General features: G+C 46.0%; 1 protein-coding gene and 1 long non-coding RNA gene across 2 annotated transcripts in view; one reads left to right on the top strand and one right to left on the bottom strand.

The window, feature by feature from the left end:
• LOC124085750 (uncharacterized) overlaps window positions 1–11,823 on the top strand; it is a 38,666-nt gene extending 26,843 nt beyond the window's left edge. Inside the window, exon 3 of the long non-coding RNA XR_009225810.1 lies at window positions 11,741–11,823. This is a non-coding gene — a long non-coding RNA (uncharacterized LOC124085750). The remainder of the gene's footprint in view (window positions 1–11,740) is intronic.
• Window positions 560–17,487, bottom strand: LOC124085749 (1,25-dihydroxyvitamin D(3) 24-hydroxylase, mitochondrial). The gene is made up of 12 exons (XM_046433682.2): window positions 16,822–17,487; window positions 16,412–16,602; window positions 15,174–15,267; window positions 13,260–13,356; window positions 10,809–10,900; window positions 10,024–10,135; window positions 8,659–8,804; window positions 5,483–5,649; window positions 4,662–4,740; window positions 4,012–4,209; window positions 3,802–3,920; window positions 560–1,928 (listed from the first exon to the last, which is right to left on the bottom strand). Exons 1-11 carry the CDS (start codon window positions 17,101–17,103, stop codon window positions 3,810–3,812), a joined length of 1,569 nt encoding a protein of 522 aa, XP_046289638.1. The 5' UTR covers window positions 17,104–17,487; the 3' UTR covers window positions 560–1,928; window positions 3,802–3,809.
• Between the last annotated feature and the right edge of the window lie 480 nt (window positions 17,488–17,967).

Genomic DNA, 17,967 nt, shown 5'->3' with positions numbered 1-17,967 from the left:
TGGAGGAATAGAAGAAACTCACAAAAGCCCGTGTGGCTGGAGTCCCGAGGCATGGCTGGTGGATGATGTGGGCTGAGGCCGCGGTGGTGTGGGGCATATTTTGCAGGGCATGGAATTGAGGCTTGCAGAATTGGATCTTGATGTTAGAGCAGCAGGAAGCCATAAAGCAGCCCGAGATGTGGTCAGGTCTGGGTTTGGAGAAGACCAGTGAGGCAAGTGTGAAGGGGATGGAGGGAGGGGAGAAGGGTGGGTGGGGATCTGGTGTTGCATGAGTGGCCCAGGTGAGAGATCCTAGTGGTGCAGCCAGTTGGTGGGGATGGTGCTGAGGACAGAAGTACATGACCTCAAAAAATCTGTGAGCAGCAAAAATTGGAAAATTTCTTTGAGATTCAAAGAACCATCTTTCAGTAAAATTGCTATCAAAGTCTAGATTTTGGTGAGGGTAGATTTGTGATATAAGGCTTGTAAAATGGCCACATACGAAAATTTCATACCAGTAAGACAAAGATTGAATTTTTAAAATTTTGAGATGATAGATGCAATGAAGAGGAAAAATGTCTTGAGTATTTAAAAACTTTTATTTTTGCTTTCAAAGTATTCAAAGATATGCAGATGAAATCTGATAACACATGTGGATTTATAGTTCCAAAAATAATTTCATAGTACCAAGAAAGCATAGACTCATTTTAGCAATATGGACATATGTATTCAAATACAAAGACATAACACTTCCAAAATGTTCTAAAAATATAACCTCGAAAAGGAAATATCTACCAAATATACACAAAAATACAGTATGCTTTTAGGAAAAGCAGTAGTGAAAACATGCTCAAATAAACCATATGTAAACAGCTTTAAAAGTCTTATATGTAAGGCACGAACCTCTATGCACTTTGCATTTATGAAATAGTATTTTTCCAAAGAAGTTTAGTTCACATAACAGATGTTCCATAATCTTTAAGGAATGCATACCTTCCTATTGCCCCATTAGGTAGATGGGAAGATCAAGGCAGAGAAATCATTTTATTAAAGTCACAATGAGTATTTTGAAGCTGTAACTGAACTTCAGTACATCACCCCGCACTACAGATCCTAAATTAAGCACCACATATTACCACTAGAAAGAATCACACACACACACACACACACACCCCAGGATGTACCTCTGCGGTCATACTACAAACTCTTGACCCATCCATTCTATGGTCCACTGCCATAGAGTAAATACATTAATGAAATAAAACATTTCAGGGCTCTTTGAGTAAATGATGTCATATTAAATCATTAAGATATTCTTGTATAAGAAGTTCTGACTTAAACTACCTCTTAAAACAGAAATATTCTCTAATTTTCCAATATTTCCACTGAATGCAGGAAAACACAGTTTTGTGAGGACCTGGTTGCTTTAACCAACATTCAGCTTTGCTAACATTATTAAGCAGGTATTCATGAAACAGAAAGACAGCAAGTGGATTATCAGTATCACCCCGATATAAGACAGACACCTTACACCTTTCACTGAGAACCATGAGCTTACTCTGGAGAATTGGCAGTGGGTCTGGCAGGGCAGGTGCAGAAACACCTGGCAACCTCACCTGACTGACTGGCAAGTGCTCAGCACCCTTCATGCCATGGAGGATACAAGAGAAAACAGGCTTGTGGGGACCTTGGAAAAGTGTAAGCAGGGGTGAACCCTGGAGAGCCTGGTGTCCCAGCACTCAACTCACTTCCCTGGGTTGGACTTACTCTTAGTAAGTGGCTTCATCTAAACAGACAGTACAGTTCTAGAACAAGTGGCAGGGGGAGAGGAGAGACACCAGGGCTTAAACATTCTTCATGAGCTGCTGCTGCTCTGCTGTTGGCTTTCCAGGGATGCAGAAGCCCAAGCACCATTCTTGCAGGAAGCTAAAAAATTGCTCTTCTTGATCCTGGTAGGAAAAAAAATATGGAAAATAAATGATACCCCAAATACAAAGAATGAATTACAAAGAGATAGATTACTAGCAAAAATAAATACTAGAACTCAAACTGTCAAGGACTCTGGCCCAAGGTATGGCTTGCCACCATGAATGTGCTGTCCTTGCTGTAGACTGGGGGTCTTGTGATCAAGCTGGAATTCCTCCGATGCCCTACTTTGTTTAACTCTGTTGGTTTGGGTGCTCAGAGTTTGATGAATTGCCTAGTGGTACCAGAACTTGGGGGAGGAATAATAAAATATTCATTTGGACCTTATTCAGAAACTTTATTTGTAATTACACATCTCTCTAAGTGATCTCCCCACCAGCAGATGCCCTTCACTTTTGCAGCTGGAAATGACCACTGGTTCTAGGCAAAGGCCAGGGATGCTACTGAAAAGTCAGGTGATAGAGTGGGTTTGAGTGCTGGGGGGGGGTGATTCCATAAGGCTGCCTGCTTCAGGAGCCGTGATTCCACAGCAGACGATGCTGGGGTCTCCAGGCTGACTTGTGGTCCCTGTGAGAGTTCTGAATTCATTTTAATGTATTAAGAGAAAGCTCCTAACTTGAGTTTGAGGCTTACAAACTCATCAATTCATTAAGGAAGTGACTGCTCTCAGGACAAGGCTAAAGTGACAAAGTCCAAGTTAATTGAAAGAAGATAATCCAGTAAACAGACCTGGCAAAAGTTGTAAAGAGGACAGGAGAGAACTCCTCCACTGACAGAAGTGGTACCGAATGGCACGTGGCAGTGTAAAAGTGTTGCATTGCACTTAACACAGGCTACAAGTACCTACATTGACACTACATGGCTCTACACAGCATAAGCTAAGACCTGAGGGCCAAAGGCAGCTTTCCTATTTCCATAAAGTTTTTTTGGAACACTGCCTTTTTAGCAGAATAATGGCCATCTAAATACATCAGAACTCCCATCTCTAGATGGGTGATTGTTACCTTACATGACAAAAGAGACTTTGCAGAGGTGATTAAGGATCCTAAGATGGGTAGACCATCTTGGTTAATAGCTTGTCTGAGAGCTGGGTCATAGGAACATGAGAGGGACTCAGCTGCTGGCTTTGAGATGGCTGGAGGAACACGACCAGGCTCTAAAAGTTGGGCACGGCCTTCAGCCAAAGTAGCAATCAAGTGGGGACCTCAGTCCTGTAGCCATAAGGAACCAAATTCTGCCAATAACCCACATAAGCAGGGAATGAATTCTCCTCTGGAACCGCCAGAAAGGAATAGGGCCTTGTGGACACTTTGATTTTAGCCTAGTCAGAGCCGCATTGGACTTCTGACCCACAGAACTGTAACATGATAAATCTGTGTTCTTTAACCCACTAAATTTTAGTAATTTGTTAGGGCAGCAATAGGAAGGGAATACAATAGCCATTCATTATGGTCCTCTGTGGCTGCCTGCATTTTTCAAGATAACCTTAAGTAGATGTGGCAGAGACTCCACAGCCCACAGATCCTAAAATATTTGCCAATTGGCCTTTGTTAGAGAAACAGCTGGTCAACCTCTGCTATTCTTACATAGAAACTGTTAAGAGCAGCTAGCATTCACTGAGCACTTATTTGACATCCAGGTCTGTCTGAGCTAAGATTTTTGTATTCATATCAATTTTCTGCCACAGGTACTATTCTGGTCCCCACTCTCAAATTTAAAAAAAGGGGGGTTGGGTGGGGAAGGAAACAGAGGGAGAGGGCTAGGGCTTAAGTAACTGCTCCAAATTGCCCTGTGAGTCAGTGGTGGGCAGAACTCAAACCCAAGCCAGGCTGACTTCAGGGCTCAGCTTGGTCATTTGCAGCACCTTGCAGAGAGCACGGATGCCCAGATGCTCACCTGAGTTCTTATCGCTGGCAGAATGCAATGGGGAGCTGCCGGCTGGGCACCAGGATACCCAGGTGCAGCATCTCAACAGGCTCCTTGTCTGTGGCCACGATGTCATATTTGCGGACGATCTAGAACACACGTGTACAAAAAAGCAGAATTACCCTTCCTTTCTCCTGCCTGTGGAGTCACATGGCTGCAGAGATCCAGCAAGGAACTTACCCAGCAGACAGCTAAGTGGAGTTGGAGCTCAGCCAAACGGCGGCCAATGCACATCCTTTTCCCAAGGCCAAATGGAAGATGTGCAAAAGGATTAATCTTTTTCTTCTCCTGAAGCCAACGTTCAGGTCTAAACTGACTTGAATCCTCAAAATTGTCTTCATTGGACCCCAGCACCTGGGTATTCAGCATCAGCACTGTCTAAAAACATGGGGGGAGGGACCCAGCATTTTAAATAATCAGAAAAGAATGTTTTAATGGCAAAAATTATAAAAGTGATGATCTTTACACATGCTTAAAATGTGCCAAGTAATAAATAGGCACAGAAATTCAGTGTTTTTACTTCCTATTCTTGGAACAACCCCATATGGCAGATTCTATTTTCTCCCCATTTTACAGATGAGGAAGTTGAGGGTCACAGATGTTATGTGACTCACTCAAGAACACACAGATAAAAGTGGAATTAGATTCAGGTCTCTATTTCCATAGGCATGCTCCCTAATTCTGTGCTACATAAATGCGAATTATAATGCTTCCTGCTGTGGATTTCCCAAATGCTGTCTTGGCAAAAAGTTTCAGAGAGATCTGTTGAATGTTTGGAAAGCATATCTTTCAAAGTTTTGTAAGGTACAGAATACACAAGTTCTACTTACTCCTTTGGGTAAAACATAGTCACCCAGGACTGTTGCCTTGTCAAGAGTCCGAGTTGTAAATGGTACACTTGGGGTAAGCCTGAAAACAGAAAATCAATTGTAAAGGTGGCCACTGACCAAATTCTGTTCAAAATGTCAGTGAGAATGGAGATCAGATTAAGTACATGTTCAAAACTGGGGTAGCCCCTCATAAAGTCCTGTCTTCCAAATATTCATCTCCCTTGTTGCTTTTTCTTGTCATATTGTATTGGCACAATCCCTAGTGCCAGGCTAACCAGTAACTGCTAACAGTGGTTTTCCTGTCTCATTCCAGACTCCACTGTGTAGGTTTTTTGTGTTTCACCCTGAAGTCTGATGTTTGTTCTATATTTCTCCCATCTACCATTCTTTTCATAATATTTCCTTCTACTTTGAAGATGTTGTGAGTTTTGATTTCCAGAAAGTAGGTAAAAAGAATTTTCAAAGAACATTTTATATGAGGAGCTCAGAAATGAAGGTGAATGTGTCTTGTTAGTAATATCGTGGTCTCTTGCCAAGGAATCGCCTCAGGATCTGCAGACATGCCCTGGTCTTCTTCAGTGTTCAGAGCATCTATTGATGTGGTCATTCCTTTAAAGGGGAGGACTGACATTCAGATTTTAATGGCATTTGCCCTAATGACTTAGGGAATATGTAACAGAAAAGAAATGTGGTCCAAAGACTCTTCTTCCAAGTTTGAGAAATGTTTATAATCATCAAGGATAGCTATCTATGAGAGGGCTACCTTTGTTAAGTATTTAAGAGAACAGTATTCCAACATAATTATATTGGCTTATTCATACCTCATAGATTCTTTCAGACAGGCCTTTAAATATGGCATATTCTGCAGATCTCCAGCCCGTGGTGTTTGATTCTCAGGCAACACACTTTGAATTTCCTTAAGAAGTTTTTGTTGCACTTGGGGATTACGGGATAAATTGTAGAGAATCCACATCAAGCTGTTTGCTGTCTGAAACCCAAACAGATACAAACCTGAATTTCTGTAAATAAACTGCCTTAAACTACTACGAGCTAAACAAAGGTGATACCTACTGCCTTGCTTTGCAAATATGTTAGTGATTTTTTTCACATGGTCTTATTTGCTGTGCCCTAAACAAACCCAATATTTGAAAAGTCAGATTTATTTTGTGAAACGTATCAATTCAGGATAGCTTACTTGCTGAGGGAATCAAATAGAATCCTTTAAATAACCAGCTGCATCAGGACATTTAGAATATAGTTGGATCCAATAATTGCTTAAACACAGATAAATGTATATCAAACTGGTGGAATGAGAATAAGTTGGTAGATTATATCAGTGCTGACGTGTAGGTTGTAATGATGTTTTATTGTTAGGCAGGATGTTACCCCTGGGGGACACTGGATGAAGGATACAAGGAATGAATCTCTATTCTTTTTCTTAGAACCAAATGTGAATCTATGATGATCTTAACATTAAAAAGTTTAACTAAAATTGCTTAAGGTAAAAAATAAATTGATGTAAAAATTGAGTAAAGAGAGCAGGTCGGAGATCCTTGAAGTGCTCCTCCTAAGAGGCTTAAATTTCTATTTTTTTTTTTTTTTTGCAGAGCAAATGCACAAGAAGTGAGTATTTTTGAAACTTTAAAGTTCTTTGGGCCACACCCTGGGAAATTACCATGGAAATGAAAAGGCATTCTCAAAGTTTCAGCCACATGCAAAGAACCCTCATAGGGGGATGCCAACAGCAAAGAGGAAATGCTAGCGCTGAGCTGAGGGTACAGGAGGACCTGGTCCCCTTGGCCCATTCTAGGACCTCCTTGGGCACATTGGTGCAACCAGCCATTACAGCTTTTAGCTACATAATAGCCACCACCAGTGGGCACACATGTTTGTTTTTTAGGCCTTAGCTAATTTAAGTTAAATAGTCCCCTAAAAATGGTCACAGTGTCCTTCCCTCCGCAGACTCGAAGACGCTGTCGCCAAGTGCCATCTGCCACTCACTTAGATGAGCAAAGTGCAAGGCAACTCAGAGCCCATGGCTATTTATTATTTTTGGAAGAAGATGCCTCCAAAGTAGGCTTCTGCATGTCAAAGGACCGGTGGCCTCAGCTGCAAATAAACCCATGGTGGCATTATTATAAGAGTCCAATTTACAAAACAGGAAGAGGGTGTAGCCACCAAATTAGAGGCACTCAAAGTTTTCTGATTCTCCAAAAGCGACTTTCAGAACAGCTGAGACTAAAAAAGAAATGGAGATTGTGTATAACCATATCAGTCAGCTCTTCACCACAAGTACCAAATGGAGCTCCCAGAAGAGGTGCCATGTGAGACCAACTGAGCATGTTAAGAAAGACGCAGGGGCCGGTTGGAGGGGAAGTGGTCTGGGAAACCTCAAGGGCACAGGCTATCCCGGCTTGACCTCGGGAGGAGACCCATCTCCTTAACTGGCCTGCTTCTACTCTCCCTGCACTAAGTTCCTTCTCCACCCACCAGCCAGAGTCCGCTTGTCAAAACAGAAATTGGACAGGTGACTGACTCCTTTGCCTAAAATGTTCCAAGAGCTTCTCCTTATGGGCGTAATGAAACACAAAGGCCTTACCAAGGCTCACGAGGCCTTGCAACCTCCAGTTTCAACTCCTATCACATTTGCTCATTCTCTAGCTTCAACCCTCTGTCCTCCACAGGGCCTTTGCATGTGCTATCCTTCCCTCCCTGAAGTGCTCTTTCACCAGGTTTCCACATAGCTGGATCCTTCCCTTCATTCCAGAATCAACTCTGGTATTATTTCCTCAGAGAGGGACCCCTAGCCCCACTCCCATCTCTCAATATCCTTCTGATGACTTCCTCTGTGGCACATGACACTAATTGAAATGATCGTATCTGTTTGATTGCATGTCTGCTGTCTGTCTTCCCACCAGCATATGTGTTCCCTGAGGCATAGGACTTTGCCTCTGGTTCATGATGGTCTCTCAAGGACCCGCAATGGTCCCTGGCACACAGAAGACACTCTATAAAACCTGGTTTCTTTCATTTATTCCTTAAGCATTTACTGGCCACCTAGCACACGCCAGGCTCTGTTCTGTACAGGAGTGCACTCAGTCATTGCCCTTACAGAGCTTAACAGTTGAAAAAAATAAAAAGAAATGGAAATTTTAGTTCTATCACTCTAAGAAACCTTTTAGGGTTTACGATTCAATAGGAAAATGAGATACAATGAATTTTTGCCTGTATCAGCCACTCGGGCAGAGGAGAAAAGAGGATGTGACCTCTGGATGGAGAAAACCCTCCTCTTTCTGTGCACAAGAAACACTAGGAAAAAAGAAAATGGGAAAATCAGCAAGCTGACTTGCCTTCTGAGACACTTTAAGGTGTGTGCACTGTTGGATTTATGGGGAATATCAATATGCATCACTCTCATGATGGCTCGAATATTGACTCAAAGACAACTAAACACACCTATGTGCATTTGCCAGTATTTGCATTTGGAATTGGACTATATGGAGTATCTACTATGAGTGTAAGCCATCCTGGATTGAAATAAACCTGCTTATTTCAATTAGAATCATACTGTCTCAAACTAACTATGTCCAAACTTCCAAGCAGGAAAAGCATTATTGGCCTAGAGCATGGTATTTCAATATTTTTACAATACATATCACCTGCCACGGGCAAGCACTTTGGAGTAACATATGCAATGACCTAAAATAATCCAACCTTAAAAAACTTTACTGCTTCCAAATCCCTGTAGTAGTTTGCATGTTTGTCATGGCCATGACCAGATCCTATTCTGATTTCTGTCACTGAAGCAATGACGTCTCCGCCATATGCTCGCAGCTATACCTTTCGTCTCCCTGCACCATCAAGTGCAAGACTTTGGAGCTTCGCTAAGCTGATGCTCAGTTAATCTTGGTGGAAGGAGTGAGTTGAAAGACTACCTCAAATTCTTGAGGAAAACACCTGCACAGACTGTGCATTTGGCAGACTGGCCCCTCCTTACCGTTTCTACAGCAGCCAGCTGGAGCTCTGTGACAGCCGCATAGAGTTCCTTCCTAGAAAGCTGACTGTGCTGGTAAATATCACAGAGGAAATCAGCACCAGGCTGTTGAGAGTATTTCTCCAGCCGGCTGTTGACACAGGACTTGACTATTAGAGAAGAGAGAGGGAAAAAAAAAAGACAGTTTAATATTAGGATGAGGAAAGAACCCGAGGGAATCTCAGAACAAATCCTTGCAAAATCTGGAAAGTCTTTTCATGCTGGAAATTTGCTAAATAAGCTCGTACTGCCTTCCTGTGAGGCTGGCGAGAATATCTCAATGCCCACATAAGCAAGGTGCCTCAAGATGCCTCGGGCACTTTCTTCAAACTCAGACCCAAATCAGGGGTGGGGGCCTGGAAGTCTGCATTTCTCACAGGTGGCCATGATGCAGATGCTGCTGTTCTGTGGCCATATTTTGAACAGCAAGAGCTCAGAACCCAGGAGGGATCAGCAGATGAGGAAGTGTGAGCGGGTTCCTATTCAGAATCAGAATTTTAGACCCAATATTACTAAACACACACACACACACACATACACACACATACACACACACACGTACCTACAGACCCCATACATGAAAATATAGTGCCTGTGCCTGTTGGTAATAATGGAAAACATAGAATACATCCTAGGTACCGGTCTCCCTCCCTTTGATACAGTGTGCAAGCAGCCCCAGACTAACAGTGACGATGAGCTCAGTGACAGGGGTCACAAATGAGTAGAGAGCTTGAGTCCTGAAGCCCTTCTGCCCAGCTCCAAACTCTGGTTTTGCCAGAACCTCACATGTAGTCTTGGGAAGTGTCTCAGGCACATCAGTTGGAACTCATAAAGGACCTACCATGGAGGTTAGTTATAAGGATGAAATGTGTGCGTGTGAACCTAGCACCAAATATTCCCTCCATCGTGTAGCAGAAATGGCAAAGCCCTACCCACTGAGGTACTGTGACACGCTAGGTCTTCGTGTCCTCTGTGTCGGGCTTAGAACGGCTCATGCAGGTAGGTTTTACCATTGTTTGCTCATTTAAGAGACCAGGCAACACAGGATGACGCGGAGACAGCACTTTGGCCAAGCTGCCATGCATAGGGAACCCAGGGACCTCTGACTCCAAAGCTCTGCTTTTAGCCACTTTCAGTTCCCGAAGAAGACCGTAGAAAGCCACCTCTTGTCTTTCTCTGAGATTCATCTACACTTGTGTATTTGCAAAGCTTAAAGGAATCAGGAGGGGCGACTCCACAGAGAGGTCAAGGTGGCTGACCCAGGAAGGCCATTCCAGCCCTTCCCCAGCTGGGGCTTTGTGGGCCCAAAGTGAAGGGCAGCCCTCGTACCTGATTTGAAGATGGTGTCCCAGGCCAGCGTGTGGGCCTGCCAGACCTTGGTGTTGAGGCTCCTGTGCAGCTCAACTGGCGTGACCATCATCCTCCCAAACGTGCTCATCATCTGTGAGAAACAGGAGCACCTCTTCATTCCAAATTCTCCTCTCCCTGGAGGTTGCTCCAAGCCCCGCACCCTGTGCCTCTCCGAAAGCCGGAATTCAAAGGTGCCCTGCTCTCTCACACCGATCCCAGGCACAATGCCTACGCCCCACCTCCCGTGGAACATCAAAAGCAATCTTGGGGTGACTTTCCGCTGTGTGTTTAATAAAAGGTGCTAGGTCTTATGACCCAATTAAAAAAACATATAAAACCATAACTTTCATATTCACTTCAATTTCAAATAATTTCCTAAGCTCGGCCATTCATTCCAAATCAAATTCGACCGCATCCACACATACCTAAACCATTCAAAAATTTAAAATCTGAAAAACTTCAGGCACTTTAAAAATTTTTTTTCCTTAACTGAACATTAATGGGAATACTAAAAATAGGTATAAGGTCAATTTCTATTTTGCTAAAATGACCCTGCGTAAACAAAGCAATAATGGGTTTAACATGCTTCTGAATGACATGGGCACCTATGCACATACTATATTAAAATACATTATCCACATCAAGGTAAATAAGCTAACTTGAAATAAAGCCTTGGCATATGCCACTGTTGGGAGACAGTGCCATGCACATGAATCTTGAGGCCACTCTGTCCTGTGAGCTGTCCTCATGCAAGGGCTGCTTACTGTTTTGATGGCCGCGATGAAGTTCAGAGCATCTTCCCCAGCATTCTTCTGAAGGAGCCCAAATCTCTTCTCATATAACACGAGGCAGATACCTATTATTTAAGATAATCGTGACTGTTACACAAGCTCAGCCACACTGGCGTTTATGATTAGCTGGCTCTTAAAGACTTGATTCTGTGTCTCATAAAATCATGTTTTTGCTAAGGAACATACGACTCAGAAATCCAAGAACATTAAGGGAAAGCAAATGGTCTGAGAGAAAGGGGCGAAAGCACTCTCCTCCCTTTCTAGAAATCGTTTCCAGCACAATGAGCCACCCCTTTAGTCTGGGTCTCGAAGGTCACCTGAAGATGTAAGGCAAAGGTGGTGTCAGGGGCCAGCTCTGCTCTGCCTCCAGCTCAGCTGGGTTGCTGAGCTGTTTATTGGATTCTGCTGCCCCACATGGCCAAGGGGAGGCCATGGACCAGCTGAGCAGCCAGTACCTGCTAGTCCTGAGCCAGTGCTTTGTTGACTTTCCCCATTTAATTATTTTATTTAGGCACAGTCTTTTTAAAAATAAAATTTCCAACTCCATTTCAAAAGTTTTAGATACAGAAAAATTGAAAGATTAGTATAATCGATACCTATGTCCTCTGAGCTCGGAAGTAGTTATTGTTAACATTTTGCTACAGTGACTTTCTCCTAGGGCCAATGTATACATTAAGTCTCTGTGTGTCCCCGTGTGCTGAAAGTGATTTTTGACCTTTTAGATACTTCAAAATTAAATAAGTTAGCAGATATCTTCTAAGAATAAATACATTCTCCTATGTAACCACAATGTCACTAATACCCTGAGAACATTACCCATTCCATGATATGCCCATGTGCCCATTTTAAAATTTCCCTCATTGTCCTAAATATTGTCTTCTTAACTGTTTTCTTTTATGATCCAGGATCACTGCTGTTGCTGCCTGATTTACAACCTGGGTCAAGAGGGTGAACCACTGGCCTCAAGTCCTCCAGCTGAGAAGCAGGGTCAGTGCGAGCCACGGGTTTCCAACCACATCTTACTTTCCAAACTCCCCCAGTAGAGGACAGCCTTTCATTTTGGAGGAGGAGGAGGTGGGGGGAGGGGGAGGGGGAGGGGAGGGGAGGGGGGAGGGGGAGGAGGAGCTGGGCCTTCAGCACAGGGCTGCACCCCCGCAGCTGAGGGCCTCCTTCCTCCAGGCTTCTCAGGATCCAGGTGTGAATGTTAATCCACCTCCGCCCAGTTTTCTTTAGTGGGCAACTAAATGCCTTGGATAGTCCTCAATCTGGGTACTTCTAGGGGTCAATTTGCCAAACATCCACGTCATGTCTCTCTGTCAGTCTTTGCTTTTACTCCTCTTTCCCTTACACTATGGATGTCTTTCTTGCATAAAGCTTTCTAGGGTGCTGAGACGACAGGTCTGGAACTTGAAAGGTGGTTGATCTGAAGGGGGAGACAGGTCTACAAAAGCCCCCACCTGGGGGATCCCTGCCGAGCCCTCCCTTCAGCAGCCAGAAGGATCCAGCAAATCTGACAAAGCCATCCCCTGCGAAAGTCACTCTACTGTGGCTCCTGGCTGCTCTAGGTTCAGCTCCAACCTCCCGTCCCGTCCCGTCGCATCTATAAAGCCTCCAGAGCGGCCACTGCCCTCCCCCGTCCCCTGTCCTCCTGCGTTCCTCTCCACAGAACAGCTACAGCTTCCAGGACGCCTTTCTGTGTTAGAGTCTGTAAACAAGTCAGGATGGCGGCTGCAGCCGGACTGCGGCATTTCTGTCCCTTCCACGCAGCACTCCTTACACTGGAACATTCCTCCTTCCCTCACTTTCTACCTGGTAAATCCCAGCTCTCCATCAGGTCTGGAGTGTCACCTCCTGGAGTGTCACCTGACCAAGGCTGGCCTAGGGAGCCCTCATGGCTTCTCCCACAGCCCTGACCTTCCTCAGCCCCCCTGCTGCATCCCTGTGGGCAGCGAGCTCATCAAGAAGGGGTCCACCTTGAATTCCCAGGCTGAATCTTAAGGAAAGAGCGCCTGTCCCCATCTTTGGGGAAACCCTCCACGACTCCCCCTCTGAACCTGACAGAGGATCAGATTCTCCCCAGGACCTACTGGCTCTGGTGATCCGGAGCCTCCTCTTCTTCCTGTCTTTTTGGTTTCCACAGCCTCCCCACCCTGCTCAGCACAACTCATTCGCACCAGCATTCTGGAAGTTTCTCAGACACCCTGTGAGTGTGCATGCTTCTACCTCAGGGCATTTGCACCTCCTGGCTCCACTGTGGGAACACTCACATGCAGATACCCCAGGGACTTTCCCTTCCCTTCCTTCAGGATGGGGCTGTCTCCTTACCGGAGAGGACCCCTCCCACCTCTGCTTGTCACTGGAGTGAGATTTTATCCCCCAAACCACCTACAAAACTAAGCGAGGGAGACTGCAGACACTACTCACTTTCAAAGGACCATTTGTTGAGCTCGCGGTACAGGTCTTCCATGCAGCCTCTTTCATCACAGAGCTCATCTATCCTTCCCATAAAATCAGCCAGCACCTGCAGAGCAACCGGGAGAGATCGCAGTGAAAGTCATGGAAGGAAACAGGGTTCAAGCTGAGGGTGCTGAAGGGTTTGCTCTATCTGTGTTCTCTGCCCCAGGTGTCTCTGTAAAGCAGCACTAATTACAGGATGGCCTTGGGAAGCTGCCAGGCCACACCACCTTGTCCCTGGTTATCTCCTGAGCCCTTCCTGAAGCCACCCCAAAGCTTCAGATTCCACTTTTGATCTAAAAGTAATTCTGACAATTTAAGAAAAAAAAAAGCATTTCTCCTCATCAGAATGAGGCAGGGAATTGGCCTCATGTCCCTGGCAGGGACATCACCTTGAGGACGGTGAGGCTGTGACTGTGCTGAGGTCTGCACTCCACACTTCCATATCTGGGTAAGAAATTGTCTCTTTTTTTGGTTGGTTGTTTTTGTTGAGTATGTTGAACTTGGAACCAAATCTGCAAATCCTGGATGCAGTGCTCTCCAAATAGCCCAGTGTCCTTGGACAGTCACATAAGCTCTCTGTATGACAGTTTCAAACACCAATATTTTTGGTGACGAATGCCTTATAGTTGACAACGGCTGTAAAGTACCATCCACTGCCCGGAGTGTGCTCTCAGCTGACCCACAGAGCAAGCCCGGGAGGTGGGAGGCACTGCAGCTATGGAGGCTCTTTAGGGAAGCTAAGTCACTCGCCCACGGACACTTAGCTGATTACTTGCCATGCTTGACCCTGGAAGAAGGTACATGTGACTCTAAAGCTTGCAAATGTAATCAATGGACATGTATAATGTTCTCACATAGTGTATTAAAAAGCATTTTGAATTTTTTTTTTACCACTAAAGAATCAAGAGATTTCACATAAATGTATGGATTCTCTACTACTTGTCAAAATAGTAATGATGAGGTTATTATTACAAGGTGACACTGGCTGTGTGTTCCCATGTGGCAGTAATTTGCTAGATCTGTGGCAGCCATCCATGCATGTGGGCATGCACTCTTCTGTTTGCTGAATTCTTTACGGGACCTGTCTTACTATTCTGTATTAATTATCCAGCTCCTGGACACTTCTAAGTTTGCAATCTCTCATCTATATGATTCTGTCTGGGTCCAAGTCCAATTTAAAACAAACATACAAAGGTAACAGTAGTAACAAGAGATTACTTAAAATCCCCTTTGGCCTCCTGTTGGCTAAAGGATATTGTCCAAATACTTCAGCAGGGCATAAAACCATTGTCAAAGCCTCCTGCCTATCTAGTCACTCCAGGGAAAGCCTCGGTTCAGGTGCATTGAATGCTGTTCTCTAAACATAGGGTGTCTCTTCCCATCCCTGCATTTTCAGATTGTTCTCTCTGCTTAAATGCTTTTCTCCACCTTATTTTTCTTGTAAATCCTACTTATCCTGCAAAACCCAGCTCAATGTCACTACCTAAGTCCTTTATAAGCACTATCTCATTTAATTCTTCCAGCGAACATGTAGGGTAGGAACTGTTACATCCATTATATATAGATTGGGAAACTGAGTCTTAGGAAAAGTGACATAGCCAGTGAGGGAAAGTCTGGAGCTTAGATCCAAGCCTGGTGAGTACCAAAGTCTGTGCTCCTAATGGTTGGAGAACCATTAAGTATTATTTTTAAAGGGTTTGGGGGAGAAAGGAATGAGGATTGGGGGAAAGAAGGATGGAGAGTGAGGTAGAGAAAAAGAGAAGGCCCTGGAATTGTCCAGATTGCATGCTTTTCCCTCTACACTTTGAAGGTATGAACTGAAGCTCCATTTACATCCCTCTGTCCCCAAGAGACCCAGAAAGCTGGCCCCAGTCTGCAAACCTCATTGATTTTGTTGTCCAGCTTCATAATTTCCACTGGTTTCATTAGTTTCTTTTGAAAGGCACTCCGCACCCTCTGCCAGTCTTCTCCTTCCCTGGGAGAGGAGCAGGATTATATTTAGAGCCAATGAAAAGAAGGGAATTGTAGAAATAACTCCAGGTACAACTTCATGAACCATGAAAGCAAATGAACCTTGAGAATCATGCCAAGAAATATGCACCAAATGTTAGCATTAGAATATTCGGGGCTGATTTGACTATAGGATAAAACAGAAACCTTTCCTCCTAGCCCAAGACTGTATCAGGAAGGTGAAGCCCAGATGAGTTGGGCTCAGGGCTTTGGGTATGCCCTTCTGGACCTAGGGCTGGGAGGCTGAGGGCCTCAATTTTCACCAATAAGAGCCAACTCCATGGATGTACCTTAGCCAGCAACTTGGGTTTGTTTGAAAAAAAAAATCCGTTTTCAACTCATCAGCTTGTACATAATAACCAGAGAAAATTTAGAATTTTGCCATTGCCTCCAAATGATAGCATCTAGTCAGAGTCACTGGAGTTGTGAAAAGTCCATACACCTTATGAACTTGCCCCAAGGCTGACCACATAGCTTATGAAGCCCCAAGTCTTATCATGGTTTCCAATGACAACTGTATCTTGAAGAACACAGCTTCTAGGTATTACAATATGGGGTTAAAGAAAAGTGCTACTTGTTAAATGTCCACAGTTAAAAACCAGAGGAACCACATCATACTGTGGCTTTTATTTCTCTAGAATGTGACCTTGGCACCTGTCCTTATCCACCCTTGCAGAGACATAGCTCTTAACCCCAGATCCTTTCCAGAAAAGAACACTGTGGAAACAAAAAAGGATAATTTCCAGCTTTTGAGTTTATGGGGTGGGGGGAGGACATCAGGGAATTTTAAGGGGTTCTTTTGTTTGTAAATTATTTGTCTGGCACACTGACTTCAGAGCCTTATTCTCTGGAATAGTCTGAACACCAGAATTCGTGTGACATTGCTTTTGAGGGAAGGCTGACCTGCAGGAGAGCAAGTACTCTCTGCTGCCTCTTCCCTGGACCCATTCTATTCAGCGGCGCAGGATTGCACTTCCTGCAAGTAGGGGCTTTGGTTTTGTCCGGCATGAGAAATACATCACTCCAGGGAACTCTTAACTCCCGCCCCTTCCCAACTTCCAGGCACTTCAGACCAAACTACCTGTCTGCGTTCTGCGCACTGGACTTACAAGATCAGCAGTCCGTAGCCCTCCTTGCGGTAGTCGCGATAGGCCTTCCATGGCTTGATCTCCAGCCGCTGGGGATACGCGCTCTCGGCGCGGTACAGCGCTTCCAAGAGGCATGGGGAGCCCAGATGCACTGAGTCGAAGGAACCCAGCTTCATTCGAAAAATTTTGCCATACTTCTTGTGGTACTCTACCTGCAGCGGGTAGAGCGAAACTTTGGAGTAAGCGCGCATCCTCCGCAATCCCAGGAACGCTGATGACTCCTGCAGTTTAACCAGTGCACTAGTGCACCTGAGCGCACCCAGCGCACCGCGCGCCCCTGGCCTTGCGCCTTAAGGAGAGGTTGAAGCGATACTGGGAGAACAGGGCAGGGCAGGGAGCAAAAGGGAATTGGGGCATGACAAAATATTTACCAGAGTGTCATGCTGTTTCTTCAGGCCCCCTTTCCAAAGAATCTCCAGCAGACTGCCCAGCAGTGGCCAGTTGGTGGGACCCGGCAGGGTGTCCGCGTTCTGCGTCTCACCACGTGGCATCAGCGGACAGAGGGGCACCTCTCGCGGTGGACGGGGCGCACACGCCCTAGATGTCATGCGTCTGGGGGGCTGCCCCAGGCTGCGCAGCCCCTGCTTGAAGGCGGCAGGGGAGCGGCTCATGCCAAGGAGGGAGCTCATGGCAGCAGCGGAGACGCGGGGCATGGGAGGACCCAGCACTGGGGAGGGCAAGGCTAAGAGTTGTTAGCGGGATCTGGGGACTTGACGATTCTGGGAAATTCAGGGCCAGCCGATTGACAGAGGAGGGTAGAGGAGGATCAGGGAGCAGAAGGGACCTTGGAGAGAATGCAAATGCGGCAGCCTCCGGTTGCAGCTGCCAGGGTAGCGCTGGAGACAGGGGCTGAAGGAGCGCTGCCGGGGTTTGGTGGCTCTTGGAAGAGGAAAGGAGCCCCGTGGGTCCGCGGTTTGGTCTGCAAGTCTGACTTCTAGGGTCTGGAGCCACAGATGGGAATGCCCAGGAGGGTGAAAAGGATGCTGTTGGCTCTGTCGTTTCCTGCTGTGCCTCTCCATGCTCCAGTCCCGGGACCATGTATTTATGGAGACAGGCAGGCCCTGAGTGGCCAATGAGCACTCTGACTAGGGCGGAGTGGGCCCGGGCTGGCCAGGCCCCAAGGGAAGTGGGACGCGGGACGCGGGACGCGGGCGGGGGGGTGGTGGTGGTGGTGGAAAGAGGATGGAGTCAGCGAGGTGAGCGAGTGCACCAGGGTCGGGTGACCGATGCGCTGCTTCTGGGGCGGGAGAGCCGTGGACTCCACCCCGGAGATAACCCTGAGGTAGGCGCTCGAGCCAAGTTCACCGGGTGCGCGCTGATGCGCCTCCCCGCCCTCCCTTTGCGGGCAGCAGCCTGCAGTGGCTGCAGCCTGGCGCTTGCACAATAGCCATCCTGGGTGGCGAGGTCTCTGAGTGCGGTCCGGGAAGGGTGACGGCTCCTGCCAAGGGCGCGCTGCCTGCTCACCTTCTGGAGAGACAGGCTTCCCCAGCCTGGACTGGACTTCCTTCAGAGGAAAA

The sequence above is a fragment of the Marmota monax genome, unplaced genomic scaffold (genome assembly GCF_021218885.2).
Source record: "Marmota monax isolate L192 unplaced genomic scaffold, Marmota_monax_Labrador192_F-V1.1 WCK01_AAM20220418_F8-fsc00014, whole genome shotgun sequence".
Lineage (NCBI taxonomy): Eukaryota > Metazoa > Chordata > Mammalia > Rodentia > Sciuridae > Marmota > Marmota monax.
Note: the sequence above shows the minus strand (reverse complement) of the source record. Positions and strands in the feature narration are given on the sequence as shown.